Genomic DNA, 21163 nt, shown 5'->3' with positions numbered 1-21163 from the left:
CTGTCACCATTCTGTCTCTTAACTCTAAGCACATCAGAATTTATTAACATCATTTAAAGATACTTACACAAAGTATATGTATGAAGACTTGAATTGAGTATCAACACACCTTATATACAAACAGAGATATGAAAAATTGTGGTATATATGTGTATTAAGAATTGCAATGCTGGGGCTGGGGATATGGATCAAGTGGTAGCACGCTTGCCTGGCATGTGTGAGGCACTGGGTTCGATCCTCAACACCACATAAAAATAAAATAAAGATATTGTGTCCACCTAAAGCTAAAAAATAAACATTTTAAAAAAAGGAATTGTAATGCAAAAAAAATGTACACGTATAATGGCATAAATTGACATGAACATACTTTATATACAGAGATATGAAAAATTGTGTTCTATATGTGTAATAAGGATTATAATGCATTCCACTGTTGTCGTGTATTTAAGAAAATAATAAAATCAATTAAAAAATAAAGATACTTATGGATTTTAATTGCCTGGGAAGAGGTAAAAAAGTTTAGTCAAGGTTTGTCTTTCAATTGTGGGCATCTGAGCTTTAACACCTGGTATTTCAAATGATCGTTGAACCTAAAAATAAAAAAATATAAAAAATAAAAAAAAAAAACTTTTGAGTTTTGCCCTTTATGGAGAAGTAGAAAACCTATTACACCGTAAGACAACATGATCATGATTGGGATTGATTCTTGCAGTGATGTGAAGGCCAAAGAGTTATAAAAACTTTAAGAGAAAAACCCTTTAATTACACCAGCAGTTCCTCACTGGTAAACATAACTTGATGCCCTAAGTCAGATACTAAAAGTCACCTTCAAATTGTAACTAATTCCAATACTCCTCCTGGGATATGGTGTTAATTGGGTCTCTCCAAAATTCCTGTTGAAGCCATAACTCCAGTATCCTAGAATTTGACTAAATTTAGAGATAAGGTTCTACATGTGTGATCAAGTTAAAACAAGGCTATTGGTGTGGGTGCAAATCCAATCTAAATAGTGTTCTTAGGAGGAGAGTTACCTTGGGCACACATAGAGACATGGGATGTGTACCCACAAAGGAAAGGCCATGTGAGAACGCAATGAGAAGTCAGCCATTTGCAAGCAAAGGAGATTCTTTTGTAGGAATATAACCTACTGACACTTTGGTTTTGGATTTCTAGTCTTCAGATCTATTAGGAAATAAATTTCTTTCATTAAGACACCCTGTCTGGGGTTCTTTGTTGTGGTGGTCTTGGAAAGCTAATATACCCACCCAATTAATTCTACTTCCAATCTTCAAGTAAAAATGTCTCATTGAGGTAGAATTGTTATACATTCAAAGTGTATGGAGAGGTAGGTTGTTTTTAGTTTTGAGCTCTTGCAAATTTAGCTATTGTGAATATTCATGTTGAAGTATTTGTGTTAACATATTTTAATTTCTGGTAGAATATATAGAAAAAGAATTATTGCGTCTTATGGTAGTCATGTGATTAGCCATTTATGAACCTTCAAAAATATTTTCCAAAGTCATTGTGCCATTTTAACTTCTCATGAGCTGTGTCTAAGAGTTATGGTTTTTTTCACTTACACCCTAGCACTAGGTGTGTTCAGTCTTTTAAATTTTATTCATTCTTATAGATGTTGAATTTAAATTGTCTTTCTCTCATAATTTATAACATTTAACATATTTTCATGTACTAATTTGCCATCAGAACTTTATGTGAAATGTGGGCTCAAGTGTTTTGCATTTTTTTTTAGTATTTTTATATTTCTTCCTTGAATTATTTTCTTTTTATATTTAAATAAAACTGTACATATTATAAAATTTATATATATGATGAATCCAATTTCTTTATATTTTATGAACAAAAGTCATATTTTCTCCTAATCTAGCACTGTCTTTAGCTTTAATTTAGCACTCCTAATCTCCTATGTCTTTAAAAGGGCAGACAATCTTGCTTTTTTTTTTGCGGGGGAGGGTACTAGGGATTGAACCCAGGGGCACTCAACCACTGAGCCATGTCCCCAGGCCATTTTATATTTTCTTCTGAGAGGTGTTCTCCCCAAGTTGCTCCTTATCTTGCTAAATTGCTGAAGCTGGCTTTGAACTCAAGATCCTACTGCCTCAGCCACCCGAGCCACTGGGATTATGGGCATATACCATCATGTCTATCTTGATAAAGTCAAATTTAACATGTTTTAACAGACTGTGCTTTGCATATTACGGTTAATCAAAACTTTGCAAAAATTAAAGTCACAAAATTTTTCTTCTCATTTTTCCTCTAGAAGATTTATAACTATAGGTTTAACATCTAGGTTTAGGATACATGTGAATTTGGTCCTCATGTGTGGTTCTAGAGTGAATAGAAGTTCTTGTCTATTTTTAGCATATAGCTATTCATTTGCTCTAGTGCTATTTACTGAAAACACCATCTCTTCTTTATTTTTAAATGTTTTCTGGATTATTAATCTCCATTATTATCTGTTTTTCTTTTATTTTTCTTTTGCTTAGTTTTCTTTTCACTGACTCTTCCCAGGGATGCTCTATCACTGATCCATATCCCCAGCCATTTTATTTTATTTTATGTTATTTTGAGACAAGTTCTCACTATGTTGCTGATGCTGATCTTTGACTTGTGATCCTCCTGCCTCAGCCTCCAGAGTCCCTAGGATTACAACTATGCACCACTGAGTCCAGCATGATTTTTTCCAGTTTCTTAAGGTGGAATTTGGACCATTGATTTAAGGCATTTCTTTTTATTCTAATTTCTTCATGCAGGGCTCACATTGTCTTCTAAATAATATTTTAGTAATATCTCAGAGTTGATGATATGTTTCATTTACATTTTAATTTCTCTATTGACCATGTGTTACTTAGAAATACTTTATTTATTTCAAAATATTCTAGATATCTTACTAGTTTATTCTGTTCTATTTAAAGAACACATTTTTAATGAATAGTCATTTGAAGTTTATTGAGACTTTTTTTTGGCTCAAAATAGCCATTATCTTTGTAAATATTTTATGTACCCTTGAGAAGAATGTCTCTGCTGCTGTCTTTGGTTGAAATGCTCTATGCCAATTGGGTCAAGTTGTATTGATTATCTTGTTCACATCTTGTCCGTCTTTGACTTCTGGGGCACTTGTTCTATCAATTATTGAGAGAAGGGTAATGAAATCTCTGATTCTAATTGTAGATTTGTCTATTTCTTTGGCAGTTCTGTCCATTGCTGCTCCTTACATATTAAAACTATTATTAGGCATGCACACATTTAATATTTTGATGTTCTCCTATTGAATAGATCCCTTTATCTTTATGGTATTACAAAATTTTATTTCTTCAAGTATTCTCTGCTGTGAAATCAATTTTGTCTGAATCTAATAATCCATTTCAATTTGTTGTTGATTAGGGTAGGTTTGATACACTTTTCCTATACTTGTACTGTTAACCTAGTTGTCACATTGTATTTAAAGTTGATCTGTTACAGTTGACATTTACTTGATTGTATCTGACAATATCTGATATTTAATCTGTATGTTCAGATGACTTTCACCTTCTTTCTAGTTATCCTGATTTTCTTGAATTGTTATGCTATTTAAATGTTCATTTATACTTATTAGTTATAATTCTGATTTTATTTTAGTGATTAATTGTGGGCTTATGGTAAATAACTTTATCTTAACATAACTTTAACTTCTGATGACATAGCCTGATCTTACCACAAGTGTTACTGTGCCACCTACCTATAATGCATAGACATTCTGACTTTAGAAATCTATTTCTTCCAGAATTTGTTCTAGTGTCATATATTTTACTTTCACATCTATTGTAGAACTGATACTATATTTTTATTGCATATGTTTAACCAGATGATTTTCTTTAAAGAGATAGTATATGTGCATGTTTGTATACACATTAACATAAACTATGTATGTGTGTGTGTGTATATATATATATATATATATATATATATATATATATAGTTGCTATTTCCAGTGCTTGTATTCACTTTTATAGACCTACATTTCTAACTGGTATTGTCTTACATCTTCCTGATTGACTTCCTTTAACACTTCTTGGAGTGAAATCTTTTTTATGGTGGAAAAAAATGTTTATTTTACCTTTATTTTTGAAAGATTTGTTTTTATTTTTCTGAATAAAGAGTTTTAGGTTTACAATGACTTCATTGTTCTTATTATTCACAACTGTTTTCTAGCATGCATTATTCTTTCAATGAATTTGTTTATATTCTTTTTTTTTTGGGGGGGGGGGTACCATGGGTTGAACTCAAGGGTCCTTGATCACTGAGCTACATCCCTAACCTTATTTTGTATTTTATCAGAGACAGGGTCTCACTGTTGCTTAGCGTCTCACCAAATTGCTGAGGCTGTCTTTGAACTCAAGATCCTCCTACCTCAGCTTCCTGAGCCACTGGGATTATAGGTGTGCACCATCGTGCTAGGCTTGTTTATATTCTTTTCTTTGTTTTTCTTCATGAAGCATTCCTCTTTCCTCACTTTGCTTTTAGGATTTTCTTATCAATAGTTTAAAAGAATAGAACTCAGGTAAGTCTTGCCGTCTTTTTCCACTATTTTAATATTTCAGCCTTATTGTCTTTCTTTAACCTATGGGTTTATTATATCTTTAATAACCTTTGGACATTTTTTTAAATCATTATTCAACAGTTTTATTCCTCCAAATTTAGAGCATCACTTGCACATGTATTAGCCTCTTCAATTTTTACCACCACTCACTGATGCCTTGGCCATTTTCTGGTGGTGGTTGTATACCTTTTTTGCTCTCTGTGCCTTATCTTATACAATTTACTCAAATCAATTTTTCTTCTGTAATATCTAATATGCTCCTAATTCTATCCAATATATATGTATATTTTTATCTTACACATCCTAGTTTTCACACCTCAAAATTTAATTCAGGCTGGGTGCAGTGACACATGACTGTAATCCTAACAGCTCTGGAGGCTGAGGCAGGAGGATCAGAAGTTCAAAGCCAGCTTCAGCAATGGCCAGGCACTAAGCAACTCAGTGAGACCCTGTCTCTAAATAAAATACAAAAAAATTGATCTGGGGATGTGGCTCAGTAGTTGAGTGCTTCTTAATTTAATACCGGGTACCAAAATTAAAAAAAAAAAAAATCACTATAATCCTTTTTATATCTTCCATGATTCTACTTGGCTATTAAAAATGTGGAATATATTTACAATAACTGTTATATTTTCCTTTTCTGCTAATCCTGACATCTGTGCCAGTATGGGTAAATTTTCTTTGATTGATCTCTTAATACTCAGTTTTAATTTCCTGATTATTTACTTGCCTGATATCTTATTAAATGGATGTCAAATAGCATTTATACACACATATAACTCACATATACATATTCATATAATTATGCTTTGTTTTTACATACTGTAGGTTGAGATTTATTGGATCCTTCTGGATTGTGCTTTTAAGATTTATTATGTAGGACCAGAGAATTATTTATTGTGAGGCTCTTTATTTTCTAAAATTTAGGAACAACACATCTGAGTCCTTAACAGGTATATATTGAGATTTTTCCAGACTGGCACTCTTCCTATTTCTTTATAAATATCATAGTGCTTTTTCTGCTAACCCATCAGTGTGATATTTATTTATTTATTTAATAATTATAACAAGTGAGCTTAACCACTGAGCCACATCCCCAGATTTTATATATATATATATATATATATATATATATATATATATATATATATATATATAATTTAAAAACAAAGTCTCATTAAGTTGCTTAGGACTTCATTAAGATGCTAAGGCTGGCTTTGAACTTCCAATCACCTGCCTCAGCCTCCCAAGCTGCTGGGATTACAGTCATGTGCCACTATGCCCAGCTTTTGGTGTGATTCTTTTCCCTAATTAAAGTAGTCTCCTTATGCACATGCCAAATCATTCTCTGCTGAAGATCTCCACAGTTCTCCACAGTTCTCTGTGTAGCTCCCTGCCCTTTATTATCATGCGCTTTGAACTCTAACTACCTGTTCTGCCTGGACTCTCAGCTCTGTCTTCTCAAATTTGAGTCCACCAGATTCTACATTGCTTCTACCTCCCAGTGTTGTGCCCTGCAAATTCTCAAGATTATTAAATTATGAGATAATTGTAGGACTCACCCTGTTTGCTTCCCATCTCTCAGGGCATAGGGACCTTCATTGTCTAATGTTCAGTACACTGACTATTACTGCTTCATGTAAGTTTTCTATTTTTTATGTGTATCTCAGAAATGGTACAAATTGAGTGTGTTAACCCAAATAAGCTAGAAGAGTCTCTGATCTCTAAATTATAACTATCAAATTTCCCCTCATGGTTTATGTCTTGGAGTCTTAACCCTTAGAGATTCCTTCAATTCTCCAGACCTGCTCCTTTCAATCCTTTTAGATTGGAATCCCAGTGTTCTGTCCCTTAAGATCTTATTTCACATTCTTCGTTTGCTTGTTCTCATTCCCTCCTATACCTTTTTCATTGGTCAGTAAAAACAGTTTTTAGGCCAGTCATAAACACATACTAGCCAGGTGTGGTGGTGCCTGCTTGTAATCTCAATAACTCAGGAGGTTGAGACAGGAAGATCACAACTTCAAAGCCAGTCTCAGCAGCTTAGCAAGGCCCTCACAACTTAATCAGACTTTGTCTCAAAATAAAAAATGAGAAAAGGACTGGAGATGTGGCTCAGTGTTTAAGTATCCCTGGATTCAATTCCTGGTACAAAAAAAAAAAAAAAAACCCATAAAACAAACAAGCAAAAACAATGAAAACATACCCACACCAACACCTATACTAATAATCCTATTCTATCAAGCTTATGGACAACCACGACTAACATAGGACTTATTCCTTCCTTTCACAAAACTCTCTTATTCTTTTCTCTAAAAATATGAAGGACCTATTTTTGAGTGATGTGCTTTTTAATTCTCTATATTCTACTAGAATATTAGCTATGAAAGTAGTGACTGTGTCTGCTCATTTTTATTGCATTGTCTGCATCAGGAATCCACAGTTCTTATTGAACGGGAACTCAACAAATGTAAAAAAAGAAAAGAAGGTTTGCACCAAAGGCATTCCATAATTTGAATATTTAAATAAATATCATTTCATATGACAGATTATATTTGTATAAAGATGCACTTATAGAAATAAATACAGCCTATCCTTACTCATCTCCCAAATTTTAAAAATTTTGATACAGATTTATTTTTTCCTATCAGAATGAGGTAATTTAAAAATAGCTAGAAAGCAAAGTGTGTTGCACTCTGAACAACATCCTATCAAAATACATAACTAGGTTATCATGCACAATCGTTCTGGCTTCTACAATAAGTGAATGTAAGAAGTAATATATGATCTTACCATCATAAATATTTCTGTTAGGTGACAATACCAAGAATGTTCTTGAATATTATTTATGAGTTCTGTGATGAAGATGGAACCATTTTTTTTCCTCCAAGAAAGATTATCTGTGAGTAAAGACAAGGATAAATCTTGAGCTGTAGCCTTCATCCTTTCAAAAAAGGAAGCAATTATAAATAACTTTGAACAGATTTAAGGAAGGAGGAAAATAACTCAGATAACTGTGTTTGACTTTAAACACAAAGGGTAACAAGATGGGCTCTGATCAAACCATAAAGGGTATCATCTGAGGCTTGTAGCATCACAGGTGCAGGAGTAGGGCTCTGGAACCACGGTCCTGTGGTTCAGAATATAAATGCTATGTTTACATTGGTAGTATAGGTCACATTTTCTAGTAGATTTTTTTTTTTTAATCTTCAAATTTTCCTCAAGGCAAAATAGCTGCTCAGTGACAAGCAGTTATTGAACTCATAGATAACAAGCTGGCCAATGAGAGACAGAGGGTGCTCTGTCCTTGTTAACACTGGTTGGTTCAAATTCCATGTTAGTCATGGACAGAGATGTCTTCTGCTAAGGCTATTCTGTTCTATTTTTTAGTAGCTCTTTCCTCAGAACAAAAGTCTGTGTTTCTGACACTGGAATTGCCCAAAGTTGCAAATTAGATAGGCTGTGTATTGTTTTCATTGGTATACCTCAAATAGCCTGAACTTCAGAGTCAAACTAACTTGGATTCATACCTGGAAAATACTGCAAGTGTTTATTCAGGCAATTTATATGATTTTCATGAAATTCATGAAAAAAGAATGACAAAGCTTACCTGTCAGATATGTGCTAAATAGTAAATAAATATACATACCAAAAATAAATAAATAATTTATATTAAGAATAAGATTTTGCTTGAACATTTCATAAATCCTGTTTTTCCCAGGCCACTGACAATTATCTTCTCTGAAATATGCTACCTTATTTTTCAAATGGAATTGCCTTAAATATGATGATTTTTAAAATTGGTTCTCTACATTTTTTTATAACTCCTAGTTTGCAATTTTATTTCACCAAGTGCTGCTTATTATTTGGTGATCTTTTAATGACATCTAACACTTAGGTTTTTTGATTTTCTAAACTAGAAATTTAAATTTTTTGAAAAAGAGGTCACATTCCCTTTTTCATTTAAAAATATCCTCAGTGGTAAAAGCAGTGCATTCATACCAGTAGACTCATCAAACCATTACTGCTGTGAGCCTACTGACCAATCACCTACTAAGTGGATAAGGAAGACTGGCATCTGGAAGGATGTAGAGCAGAAGAGGCCCCTACTGCCACTAAACTGTAAAAGAATGCTACAGTAACGTGGATGGGATCTCCATTCCTTTCCCATTCCCTAGTAAAGTTTTCTGGCCATGTAGGCAGACAGGCCTCCTTCTCACACATCCTAACCCATCCATGCAACACATACATCCAACGAAATGCATACGTGGTGTTGAAGAGCAGAAAGCAACAAAGTCCTTCTCCACATGGGCCTTGTGGACACCATCATGCATCGGGTTCTCAGAAAACCGTGAAGAGCTATCCACCGAGCCTGCTGGAGAATCGCTGACCCACACCTCTCCAGTGTTTCCTATGGAGAATGATATGCTGTTATTTACTTACTCACTGCTGAATACATGTTAGTTCTTTGACAACTAAATAAATGGGATAGAATTTTATAAAGATTTTTCAATTAATTTCACACACACACACACACACACACACACAAGCACTATGGGTCTAGCATAGCCATAGAGGATGTCAATGAATAGCAATCACATTCTTGACCTGGAAGGTACCAACTGAGCAGAGGCAGTATTGCTGCTATAAACATACATTGGCTATGCCTGAGTAAAGAGAGCTGTTTTTAGTTTCATGACAGTTAAAGTGACAATAACACAAAGGTAAGGGAGGAAATAACTACTCTGTGCAAAAACAGACATTAAATTCTAAACCTGTCTTTTCACTTCCTTTCCTTCCTAATTGCTACTTCTTCCTTCTAAACCATTCCCCAAGTGATGTAATTACATTAAAGTTAAAAAAAAGTTATAGGAAAAATAAATGGCATAATAATTTTATTTTATTTATCTTATTACAGTATAATTTACATACAGTAAAATTCATGACTTTGGTGAATTTTAACATATGTACAGTCATATTGCTACCTCTGTAACAAGATGTAGAATAACCCTCCCATCTTCAGCTTCTGTCAATTATTACCTTGTGTTATCCCTATATTTTTGGCTTTTTCCAAATGCCATGTAAAATAGAATCATGTAGCATGCAATCTTTCAGGTCTAGCTTCTTTCACTCACTTTGCATTGTTTAATTATTTTGAGACTGGATCTTGCTATGTTGCTCCTGTTGTTCTTGAACTCCTGCCTCAGGCTTGCTAATAGCTAAGACTACAGGCACAGGTCCCCAGCTTTAATTTGGATCCCTCACTTTCAGGTGAAATACTTCACAGTCAGAAATTGTAAAATTTTAATAACATATTTTTAATTTAAACCCTCTTCATGCCACAATTTTAATAATTCTATGTAAAAAATAATTTAGAATTCATATTATCATCACCACTGAACTGTGGTTCAATGACGATTTACTTTTAAGTTGGATAGCATTTCTCTACTGCCACCCCTAAATGCTCTTTCCAAAGAAATCTGTTTGATATAATGGCACAAAAAGTAAGGTTCATGGCATTTTCACCAGATAGAAAGCACATAGTATAAAGCCTCAGCCTGCATGACATACACCTCTCTTATCCCTGGGCCCCATTGCAACTTACCCCCTCTACAGGCCTGGATGATGATGACCTTGGGTTTGTCCTTCAAATGGGAACAGTTCTGGTTGTTGAAAATCTGGAAGATGGAATCATAAGGCAACACATCTTGTGTTTCATCACCATGTGTGATCCCACAGATCGCATCAAAGATGCCATGGGACATGAACACCAAGAATGTGCTGTCTGAGGACTTGTGCTCTAGGCGGGCAGCAAAATCTCTTAGGACTCTCTTCATGGCCTGTGAGAGAAAACATTTCATCATCACAACACAATACCTACACTTTCCCACGTTAAAGCTTTGAGCAATAGAAAGAATAAACATCAAGTGTCTGGCACATTTCAGAGCTTAATTTATAAAACATACACATGGATGACAACCATTATTATTTTTTGTTGCTATTAATGTTATTGTAGTAATTCAGGAAAATATTTCAATACTCTAATTCTATATGTTTCCCTTAATTTTTTCATAATATACTGGCAAATGTTTTATTGTGGCAAAATGTACATAATCCATTATTTATCATTTTAATAATTTGTGACCTTATAATTCAAATACATTCATATTGTTTGATAAAATCTCACTACTTTCTGTACCAAAACTTTTTCACCATCCCCAACAAAAACTGCATTCATTAATTTTAACTCCTCCTTATCTCCTAGTAAACTCTATTCCACTTTTATTTTCCTATGAATTTGCTTATACTAAGTTTATCACATAAGTCAAAACATAGAACATTTGTCCATCCTTTTCATTAAACACAAAGTTTTAAGACCCATTCATGTTGTAGAAAATACCAAAATCTCACTTCTTTTTATGACCAAATGATATTCTATTTTATCTTTATGCCACATTTTACCTACCTATTCATTTGTGGATGGACACTTGATTTTTTTTCCCACACTAAACTTTTGTAAGTAATAATATAATGATATAAATAACGACATAAAAGTATATTTGCTAGAGTCTCTGCTTTTGATATGTTTAGATATAAATGTAATTAGGAGTGTAATCAGTGGGCCATATAGTAGTGTAATCTTTTAAGAACCACCCCAGAGTGTTTTCCACAGTGACTACATCACTTTACATGACAAACATCAAAACACAAGTTTCTAAGTTTTCCACATTCCGGCCAATACCTGTTATTTTCCTCTTCCTCTTTCTTCTCCTCCTCTTATCATGGCCAACCTAGTAGGTGTGAAGTGGTGACTCATTGTGGTTTTGATTTCCATTTTTCAGATGAATGATGATGTTGAGCATCTTTGCATATGCTTACTGGTTATTTGTTTGTATTCTTTGGAGAAATAACTATCAAGTCCTTAACTTATTTTGTTGAATCAGATTGTTATTGAGTTTTAGGAGTTATTTTGTATATTCTGGATATTAGTCCCTTAACAGGTATCTGATATGCAAACCATTCTTCAGCTTACATTTTCACTCTCTTGTTCATATCTTTTGAGACACAGTTATATTTATCAATTATTTTTTATTGCCTGTGCATTTGATGACATATCCATGAAATTGTTTCCAAGTTTGATGTCATGAAGAATTTATTCAATGTTTTCTTCCTTGAGATTTATAATTTAAGCTCTTAAGTCTAGATCTCTGATTGATTAAAACTTAATAATGATAGTATATATAATTTATGTTAGGACTCCAACTTGATTTTGCATGAGAATGTCTAGTTTTTCCAGTATCATTTATTGAGAAGAAAAAGACTCTCCCTTCCTCACTGAATAGTCTTGGCACCCTTGTTGAAATCAATTAAACACAAATATGAGGCTTTCTGTTCTATTCCATTGCTCTATATGTCTGTATTTATGATGGTATCTGTAAGAGTTCTGACTGTGGAAATATATAGGACAGCGTTCCTCTAGTGAGCCAATTCCCAAGGGATAACAGGCACCCTGTCTTCCACAGTTGGAATATTCTGCAGTTTTCCCCAGGAACTAGAAAGATAACTAATCCACGTGCAAGGCCGAGCTGCTATGGCAATGCCCTGAGGCTCTATGCTAGAGTCTTATCAGCCTCAGCCTTAATGTCAGGTATATAGCTCCTGGTAATAAAGGAATGTGCTATAACTATAATGTTTCACCAAGCTCCAGTGCTCCAGGACCTGCTCACCTAATGCCTAATGGTAACTTCAGATAATGGGCTTTCTTGAGAGCTACACAAAGCTCTTAACATTGCATATTGAACTGTAGAATGTAACTGCAGAACAAGAAAACTTTGTGATACAATAAACAATAATGTAGTTATGGCACTAATGACTCAATGTAACCTATTAGGGTAAATAAAGGTGGCCGCTTAGATGAGCAGCCATTTTTCTGCCTTGGCATCTTGTCTCTGTGTTTCCTTTTATTTCTTTCCTTTTTTTTTTAAGAGTATTCAACTTTATTTATTTATTTATTTTTATGTGGTGCTGAGAATTGAACCCAGGGCCTTGCACATGCGAGCCGAGCGCTCTACCGCTGAGCCACAACCCCAGCCCCTCCTTTTATTTCTTTATAGGTATCATATGTTTTAATTACTTTAAAAAGAAAGCGTTTATGATATGTCAAGAAATTTGTAATGTTTTGAACAACCAACAATAAAAAATTAAAAAAAAAAAACAGAAAGCGTTTAGCTTTCTTTCTCTTTTTCAAGGTTGTTTTGGATATCTGAGCTTCTTTGAAATTCTCTATAAATTTGAGAATTGGCTTTTCAAATTCTCACCCTCCCTCAAAAAAAAAGTCTGTTGGAATTTTGATAGAGATTTCACTGTATATGTAAATCACTTATGACAGCATTAGCATGTTAATAGTATTCCCTTCCAATGCATACACATGGATTATCTTTCTATTTGTTTAGATTTTCTGTATTTCAACAATATTTAGTAGTTTTTGATGTACATGTCTCTCAGTACCTTTGTTAGATTTATTCCTAAGTATTGTATGCTTTTAGGTGTTACAAATAAAATTGGTTTTCTAATTTTCGTTTCAATGTGCATTCTAGCATATAGAAACACAAGACCCTATTTTTATGTTAATCTTGTACTTTGCAACTCCTATGATGATGACTTTTTTTATTAGTTCTGATAGCCTTCTATTATAAAGCTAGTGGTAGAATCTGTGAATAAATAGCATTCCCTCTTCATTTTCAGTCTCTACGCCTCTTACTTCTTCTAATAGTTCTGGCTTGATCTAAAGTACAACGTTGAATGCACTGATGAAAGTGATCATTCTTACTCTGCTGACTGATCTAGGAGAAAAACTTTATCTGAGTTTCTCATGAATACTATTTAGCAGATTGAGAAAATTTCTCTCTATTCATAGTTTTCTGAGAGCTTTCTTTGTGCAGTGGATTTTGTCAAATTCTTTGTATCCATTAATTTGAATCATTACAAATTTGTTGTTTTTGTTCCTGTCATCCTGTCCATGTGATCTATTATCCATTGTTTCTCTTATGTTGAAAAGCCACCACACTCCTGGGATAAATCCCACTTGGTTAAAGTAAAGAATCCTCTTTATTTACAAAATATATTGTTCTGAGATTTTATTTTATTATGATTCTTGTATTCAGCTTTAGGATTAGAGTAATTCTAGCCTCATAGAATGGGATGGGTTATAAATTGTTTTCTCATCTTGAATTTCTTGGAATATTGAGAAAATTGCTGTTAATTTTTTAAGTGTTTGGTGGAATTCATTGGTTAAGCCAGTATTCTTTGTTGTGATGTTTTTGATTACTGATTGAATCTCCTGACTTGTATAGATTTATTTCAAATTTCTTTATTTTCATAATTTAGTTATGATAAGCTGTGTGTTTCTAAGAAACTACCCATTTCATTTCAGTTATCTAATCTGTTGGCAAGTAGTTATTCATAGTTATAATCTTTTAAATCTCTGTAAGTTTGAAAGTAATGTTCTCTTTTTCATTTCCAATTTTAATTATTTGTTTCCTTGTCCTCAATTCTGTGGTTTATTTTAAAGAACTAAGATTTTATTTACTTTTCCTATTAGTTTTATGTTTTCATTCAATTATTGTACTTCTCAACTCCAGAATTTCTTTTTGTTCCATTTTATACTTTCTGTCTCTGTATTGATATTCTCATTTTGTTTAGATATCTTATATCTGGTTTTGCCTATGTCTTTTGTTAGCTCTCAGAGCATCTTCAAGAGATCTATGTAAAGCTTCTATCTAATAAGTCTTCAATCTGTGCTTCCTCATAGATGTCTGCTTTAGATTTATTTTGCTCTTTCCCAATTTTTCTGTAGCTTGTAATATTTTTAGCTAGATATTTGAGTATTATATAATTGTTACCATCAAATTTCTATATAAAATAACATGGGATTTGAATATAACCTACACCACACCCCCAAATACTTCAAATCATCTCTAGATTGATTATAATACCTAATATAATATAAATGCTCTGCAAAGAGTTATTGCTTATAGACTGAAAAAGAAAAAAATTGGTACATATTCAGTACCAATGCACGTCTTAATTGAATATTTTCAAACTTTGATTGGTTGATTGTGTTGATATGAAACCTGTGGATACCAAGGCCAAGAGCAATGGTGTTACTTTGGATTTCCCCTTTCTTTGAAGTTGATGTTTTTACTTATTGTTTGTTTTAATATATCTCTGTGTCAGAAATCAGTCTGAGGTGAAAGTTTAAGATCTTTTCAGGTATTTTTTGAGCCTGGGCATATGTGGTGGCTTCCTAAATTCCCTCATATATGCTCTTGTTTTTAAATGTTTAAAAAAGACTATCAGTCACTGAAATGTTTGGAAACTGTTTATTTGGTGAGGGTTCAAACATGGCATCCAGCTTACATGCCCACAGTTCTCAGTAGGAACACATATCTCCAATATTTGGAGAAAAGGTCTTTTTTTCCATTCTTTCTCCAGCAAGTTGTACCATAAATGCAACTTGCCATCCCCATGGCTACCTGCCTCAGGTTGAAGAGTGGGATAAGGGATAGGTAGCTACCAATATTAACTGCAATTTATCATTCAGTCTGTTCCCTAGAAGATTGAAAGTATTCAAATAAAATCCAGAGTCCGAAGAGTAACTTCATTGCTTTCTGCCAGTATAATTTTCAAGGTACAGCGGTGCTTCTTACTGCTCCAACTTTCCTGATATCCTTCTCCTATAATGCTAAATTATTATTATTATCATTATTATAGTTGTAAATGGACAAAATGCCTTTGTTTATTTTTATGAGGTGCTGACAGGATCAAACGCAGTGCCTTGCACATGGTAGGCAAGCACTATGCTACTGAGCTACAGTCCCAACCTTGTGATGCTAACTTTCAAAAATTTTCATCCCCAGATCAATTTTTTGCTCTTATCTTCCTTGTTTGTGTCTCTACAGACAATACCTATTGATTTCTATTGTCAACAAACTCCATATTGTTTTTGCCCAATAAAAGGCACTGGCAGGACACTAGAGGAGAATGGAAAACAGCAGTAGTAAAAAGTCAAGATATTTTACTCCTCCACATGCCTACATGCCCCAGTGCTGCCACAGTTCTGCTGGGGATCATGACTTCTCTGGCTGCAATGCCTCTGTGTGAACACTTCTCCAGTTCTCCACACATGCTGGCAGAAAGTGTGTGTGTGCTTCCTAAGTAAAGTGATCAGTTTGGGGTTTAAGAATAATAAAAATAAGAATAAAATGAAAATACTGTCGCTGAAATATATACACACAAACACATGTGCATATATGTATGCTTATACACACAGTGTGTGTTTATATTCACTGCTCCAAGGTAACGTTGGCAACTATCAATGACAGCTTTGACTTTTTCATTTTCAAATTGAAAAAATAGCAGCTTGATCAGGTAGTGCATGCCTATAATTTCAATATAATTGGCAATAGGAGTGCAAGTTCAAGGCCAGGCTCAGAAATTTAGCCAGACCTTAACAAGTTTGTGAGAACTTTTCTCAAATAAAAAATAAAAATAAAAAAAGCTGGGGCCCTGACTCAGTGATAAAGCACCTCTGGGACCAAGAAAAAAAAAAGAAGAAGAAGAATGAAAGAAAGAGTTGAAAAAGCAAAACAAGTCCCAGATAAATGAGATGAATGGCCCTCAAACAGAGGTACATGGGCGTATATAAGTATGTGTACCAAATAGGGAAGGGGGCCTTACCCTGGCTGTGAGATTTCTTTCTACAACAACAGTGTAGCCCAGGTCTTCAAGCAGCCTCTGCATCCCTTGGATGTCATATTCAGACCCATTGCGCCTTGGGAGAGAGTCAAACTCTGTGTTACAGATGATGAGGGCCAGGCGAGTGCGGGTCGCCTTCTCTTTGATTGGGTAGATCTGCAGAATAATGCCAAGTTATGTGCAATTAAAGTTCTCAATATATTCACAGCATACTCAGGCAACACTCTCAATGACATGAAATAACTGTTTGTTCATCTGCTAACTTTTGCTGGAACCATTTCTTTCTCTCCTTCTTTAATGGTAGAAAGAGTTTTAGAAAGAAATCAGACAAAATAAGGGGAATAGGGAAAGCTACAGCAAGAAAAGCAAACTCCCAGAGTAATGAATAAGAACAGATGTGGGCTATTTATTCAATGATCTCGTGGAGTAGACTAGAATACTTTTTGTCCTTCCTTGTCCCTTTCCTTATATTTAGCCAAACTTTATCTGATATAAAAGACCCATATCAAAATTCTTGAATACTAGATCATTCCCCACCTTCTTCAGTTGACATTGATCATAACAATCCTTAATTTTATTTTATAGTATCTATATATAAACACAAAGTAGCATCAATATATCATGCATCAAAACATTACTGTTTCATTATTGCACATCTAATTTTCCTGATAGAATAAAATCCCTTCTGTCAAGATCATATTATAATAAAATACTCATATACAGTTATTTTTTGACCCCTGAGGTACTTTCATATATCTTAAAAAAAAAAACCCACTGTCAGCCAGCTATGGTGGCTCATGCCTGTAATCCCAGTGGCTTGGGAGGCTGAGGCAGGAGGATTGCAAGTTCAAAGCCAGCCTCAGCAATTTAGCAAAGCCCTAATCAACTTAGTGGGATCCTCTCTCAAAATTAAAAAAAAAAAAATTAATGCTGGGGATGTTAGGATGTTGCTCAGTGATTAAGTACCCCTAGGTTAAATCTAGGTTCAACTCCCTGGTACAAAAAAAAAAAAGAAATACTATTACTCTTAAGTCCTCTGTATATTTACATCTAGGGAATCTTTCTACTTCATTTGATTCCCTATTCCATTAATTTTCCATCTCACCCTTCCAGCCTCCTTTGTGCATAGTTCCAGGAATTTTTGATGAGAACAAAGCTTGAGTAAGCCTCTGGATTCTTCAGATACTGGCTCTGGTCTTCCATCAATAGCTTCTGCACAAATTTTAAAAGACATGACAAATGTGATATATGGTATCCTGGTTCTATTGGTGCATCCCAGAACCCAAATCACCCCAGTAATAGTCAGAATGTACTAATTATCTTGGAATATAAAAGAAAACTTTGTGGGAAAACTGTTAGCTGGTAAAAACTAGTTGTGTCCAACATCTTGTTAAGTTAGGTAAATTGTGGTCAGGCAAGAGTTGTGGCTCCTTTGTGGGAAAAGTTAACTGATTAAGAGAGGTACTCCAGATGCAGCAATATATGCATGTGACTCTGGTGAGGACTAGGAAACAATAGGTCTAATAAGACTCTATCGATCTGCCTTGGTTTTGAAAACTTCATTAAGAATCTCCTTTGAATCTAATTCAGATTTATAAGGATTGTCTAGCTGGTCCCTAAGAACAGCTAGAATGTGCTTTGTTTTGGATGGATAACTCTCCCAAGTCTCTCTCATTGTATGTAGTTATCAACATTGGATTCTCATTTCTCCTTGATTTCTTTATAAGGCTATTTTTAAAAGCTGAGTGCTTGGCTCTACTGAACAATGGAGGACAGGTTGTCCAGTTGTTTATCCTTTCCTTTCAAGTTATGGAGCAGCCAAGATGCCAGGGCATCAGTGGGGTGGGTGACCAGCTGTCCTTGCTGAGGATCTAGAACTCGGAATATAGGTCCATCGACTGGGCAAAGTGTGTGAAAGTCATCAAAAGTCTCATCAAGCAGGCTCAGGCTGGAGAATATCGATACTCATTTCCTCCCTGAGTAGTCTTTGATGCTTTCTTGGGGAAATAGCCATTTTATCCCTAAATGAGCCTCAAAAGAAAGAAAAAAGTGTGGACAGATGTTGCGGGTTTTGGTTTGTTTGGTTGATTGAACTCAGACAAAAGTAAGGCAATGATTAGAAGTAATGGCAAGTTTGACACAGAGTCACAAGAAACAGAGTCCCTGTGGATCTCTGATTTGGCATCATTGGATAGAAAGGTCTGTTTGCACAACACAATCAGCTTGGCAATCCTCAGGATGGGATTTGGAAGCAGGCTTTACTCCTGATTCTACCGCATAACAGCTATATGAACTTAGATTACTTAATATCCCCTGTTTCTAATTTTCCCACTTCTGAGTGAGAACAAAAAAAATCAGTTTACGTATTAGATTTTTGTGCATATTTAGTGATTTAACACCCAAGAAGTACTTGAAGCAATGTGTGACTATATTAAGTTTTATGTGAGTGTTAACATCATTATTTTTCTCTTGCTACTACAAATATAATGTGGACTTAGAAAACGATGAAATCAGAATTTGGTGTTGTGTGCACATGTATGGTTCACATTAAACCACAAAGCACTGATATGCCTGTTTGCCATTGCCTCTGCAATGAAGGTGAGTTATTCTCATCTAGAGTCTAATGCTACCTTCGATTCCTGAAATTATCCTGGTGCTTTTCCACAGGCTTCCTTTTACTGTCTATTTCTAGTGATCTCATCCAGTCCTAAGATTTCAAATGGATATCATAATTTTATGTCTCCAGCTCTTCTGGGTCCAAACTCATAATCAAGCCCTTCCTTAATATCTCCTATATCTATAATGTACCAGAGCATTGGCATTTATTTAAAGAGGATCAGAAGCTGAGGCTGGAGATATGGAAAGTGTGTGTTAGATTAACAACAGTGGGTTTTATTCTTGGGACATTAGTAGATTAGTAAATGGGCAGTGTTTCAATTGGAATATTTCATAAATTACTGTATGTTGGTCCTTATTACCCTTTAATTGCCATTAGTATTGAGCATCTTTCATGAAGAAACAGCTCTTAGATTGAGCATTGAAAAGACTGTAAGACACATTTCTAATATTTCTAATTGTAATAAAGCAAGAAAAAGAATGATAAATTGCACTTGATTTATGCAGAAGTGATGAAGTGGACTATCACTATTGGAAAACTTGAAGTAATATAGCTGAAGTAATATGGTGGACAAGTTGTCAAGAGAAATGGATTGAAAAAATGTGTGTCATCAAATAAATGACAAATAAGGGAAGGGCATGTGGTTCTAATGTGTCCTCAGGAGACTTCATGAATTATAAAGGCTTAATGTCAAGGACCAAAGTAAAAACTTTTGTCTCTTATTCATTTGGAGAGATTAGAAAAAAAGGCTTCAAAATTATTACTGAAGGACTAAAGGATTATCCACAGATAAAAAGACACTTCAAGTGAAGAAGAGACTAGGAGAATTTGATTTTAACAAAGCAAAGGAGAGCAGGAAGAGCAGGCCAGCATGAATGGGAGACTGAGTGTAATAATATATTAGGTTAAGAGCTGCTGAGTCATCTGTTATCTGACAGGTAAAGAAAGCATGCATTAGATGCCAAGATACAAGGACAGAATTGAGAATGTGACTGTAGTTAATAATAATGTATCTTAGAAAATTATTTAGAGAGTGGATTTTAAGTATTCTAACCACAAAAAAAGGGACAAGCCTGCAATGTGACATATACAGCAATTAGCTTGATTTAATCTTCCCACAATGGACCAATAGAGCAGAACATCGAATTCTACACTGTAAATATCTATAGTTTTGTGGATTAAGTCATTTAGAATTTTTAAATAAAATCTTGGAATCTCACCTGAAGAAAATCCTAATTTATAAGCAAGGCTGGAATCTCTCTTGCAGATGTAGTTAATAAGTTTTTGGCTGGCACAGGACCCTTTTGGAATGACTGAATCGATCAAATCACGGGCTTTGTCTTTAGTTGTAGCATTTTTCTTTTTCACATTTTCAGCCTCCTCTTGGTTCACTACCTCTTCACTTAGTAGGTCATCCAGCAAAGTGTAAAGCGTATCCTCAGACACGGAGATAATAAATGTTTTCCTTTTCTCCTTTAGTCTCTTATCTGTTGGAAGCACAACAGTGTTGAAATTAATTGCCAGCTCAAGAAATACAACCGCCACCTCAATAAGTAGGCTTCTTTCTTCTTTTTTTTTTCTATATTTCCTCTTTGGGGTTCAGATATTCCAAGGGATGGTCTAATTAATGTATTTACTATCACTGCTATTCCTTCTCAACCCATGGGCAGCCACTCATAGAAGTCTAACCCAGCACCCTCAAAAACAAGGCTCTACTTACCTGGTGGTTCTTCTGGTTCTGCCTTAGTGAGTTGCCAGGAAAGGCCTAAGAAGCTCCAACTGTTGTATTTCTTTGATGAATATAAATATATCCATGAAATCGGAGTCAATAATGGTCAGATTTATGTCATTTTCCCTTCTTTTATTTAGAAAGACTCATCCTTGGTGATTGCACTATGCAGATTCTGAACTTCAGTCATGTTTGTAACATGAGCATTCAGGGAAGATCCATAGCTCATTCCCTACGAGGCCATTTATAAGAGCCTGACAGAATATAGCTCAGAGAAGGAGGGCTCCTTCTTTTCTCCTCTAACTAAAAATCGTTCACACAAACTATACAGATTCTAGTAAATAAAAGTTGAAGTGAGTCAATATCAAATATCTTTCCTAATGCCCCAGAGTGATCAAAAGAAGTCTTACCAGCCATGTCCTCTGAAGCTGTCTTCTTAGGATAATAGGAGGAATCAAAGGGG

General features: G+C 34.5%; 1 protein-coding gene and 1 long non-coding RNA gene across 4 annotated transcripts in view; one reads left to right on the top strand and one right to left on the bottom strand.

Moving 5' to 3' along the window:
• LOC131425070 (uncharacterized) overlaps positions 1 to 21163 on the top strand; it is an 81733-nt gene that overhangs the window by 13192 nt on the left and 47378 nt on the right. The gene's annotated exons all lie outside the window — the stretch shown is intronic.
• On the bottom strand, positions 89 to 21146 carry LOC124108470 (caspase-1-like). Its single transcript, XM_046466916.2, has 8 exons — positions 21111 to 21146; positions 20192 to 20458; positions 17460 to 17566; positions 16337 to 16510; positions 10203 to 10437; positions 8865 to 9008; positions 7391 to 7497; positions 89 to 590 (listed from the first exon to the last, which is right to left on the bottom strand). The coding sequence occupies exons 1-8, from the start codon at positions 21115 to 21117 to the stop codon at positions 492 to 494; spliced, it is 1140 nt and encodes a 379-aa protein (XP_046322872.2). The 5' UTR covers positions 21118 to 21146; the 3' UTR covers positions 89 to 491.

Source organism: Marmota monax, unplaced genomic scaffold, assembly GCF_021218885.2.
Source record: "Marmota monax isolate L192 unplaced genomic scaffold, Marmota_monax_Labrador192_F-V1.1 WCK01_AAM20220418_F8-fsc00045, whole genome shotgun sequence".
Classification (NCBI taxonomy): domain Eukaryota; kingdom Metazoa; phylum Chordata; class Mammalia; order Rodentia; family Sciuridae; genus Marmota; species Marmota monax.
Note: the sequence above shows the minus strand (reverse complement) of the source record. Positions and strands in the feature narration are given on the sequence as shown.

Excerpts from the sequence above, each read along its gene's own strand:
- LOC124108470 (XM_046466916.2), bottom strand. Across the intron at positions 17,567-20,191 it reads TAAATTAGGATTTTCTTCAG|AAGCTATTGATGGAAGACCA; the intron begins GTGAGATTCCAA and ends AAATTTGTGCAG. Across the intron at positions 591-7,390 it reads TAACAGAAATATTTATGATG|GTTCAACGATCATTTGAAAT; the intron begins GTAAGATCATAT and ends TTTTATTTTTAG.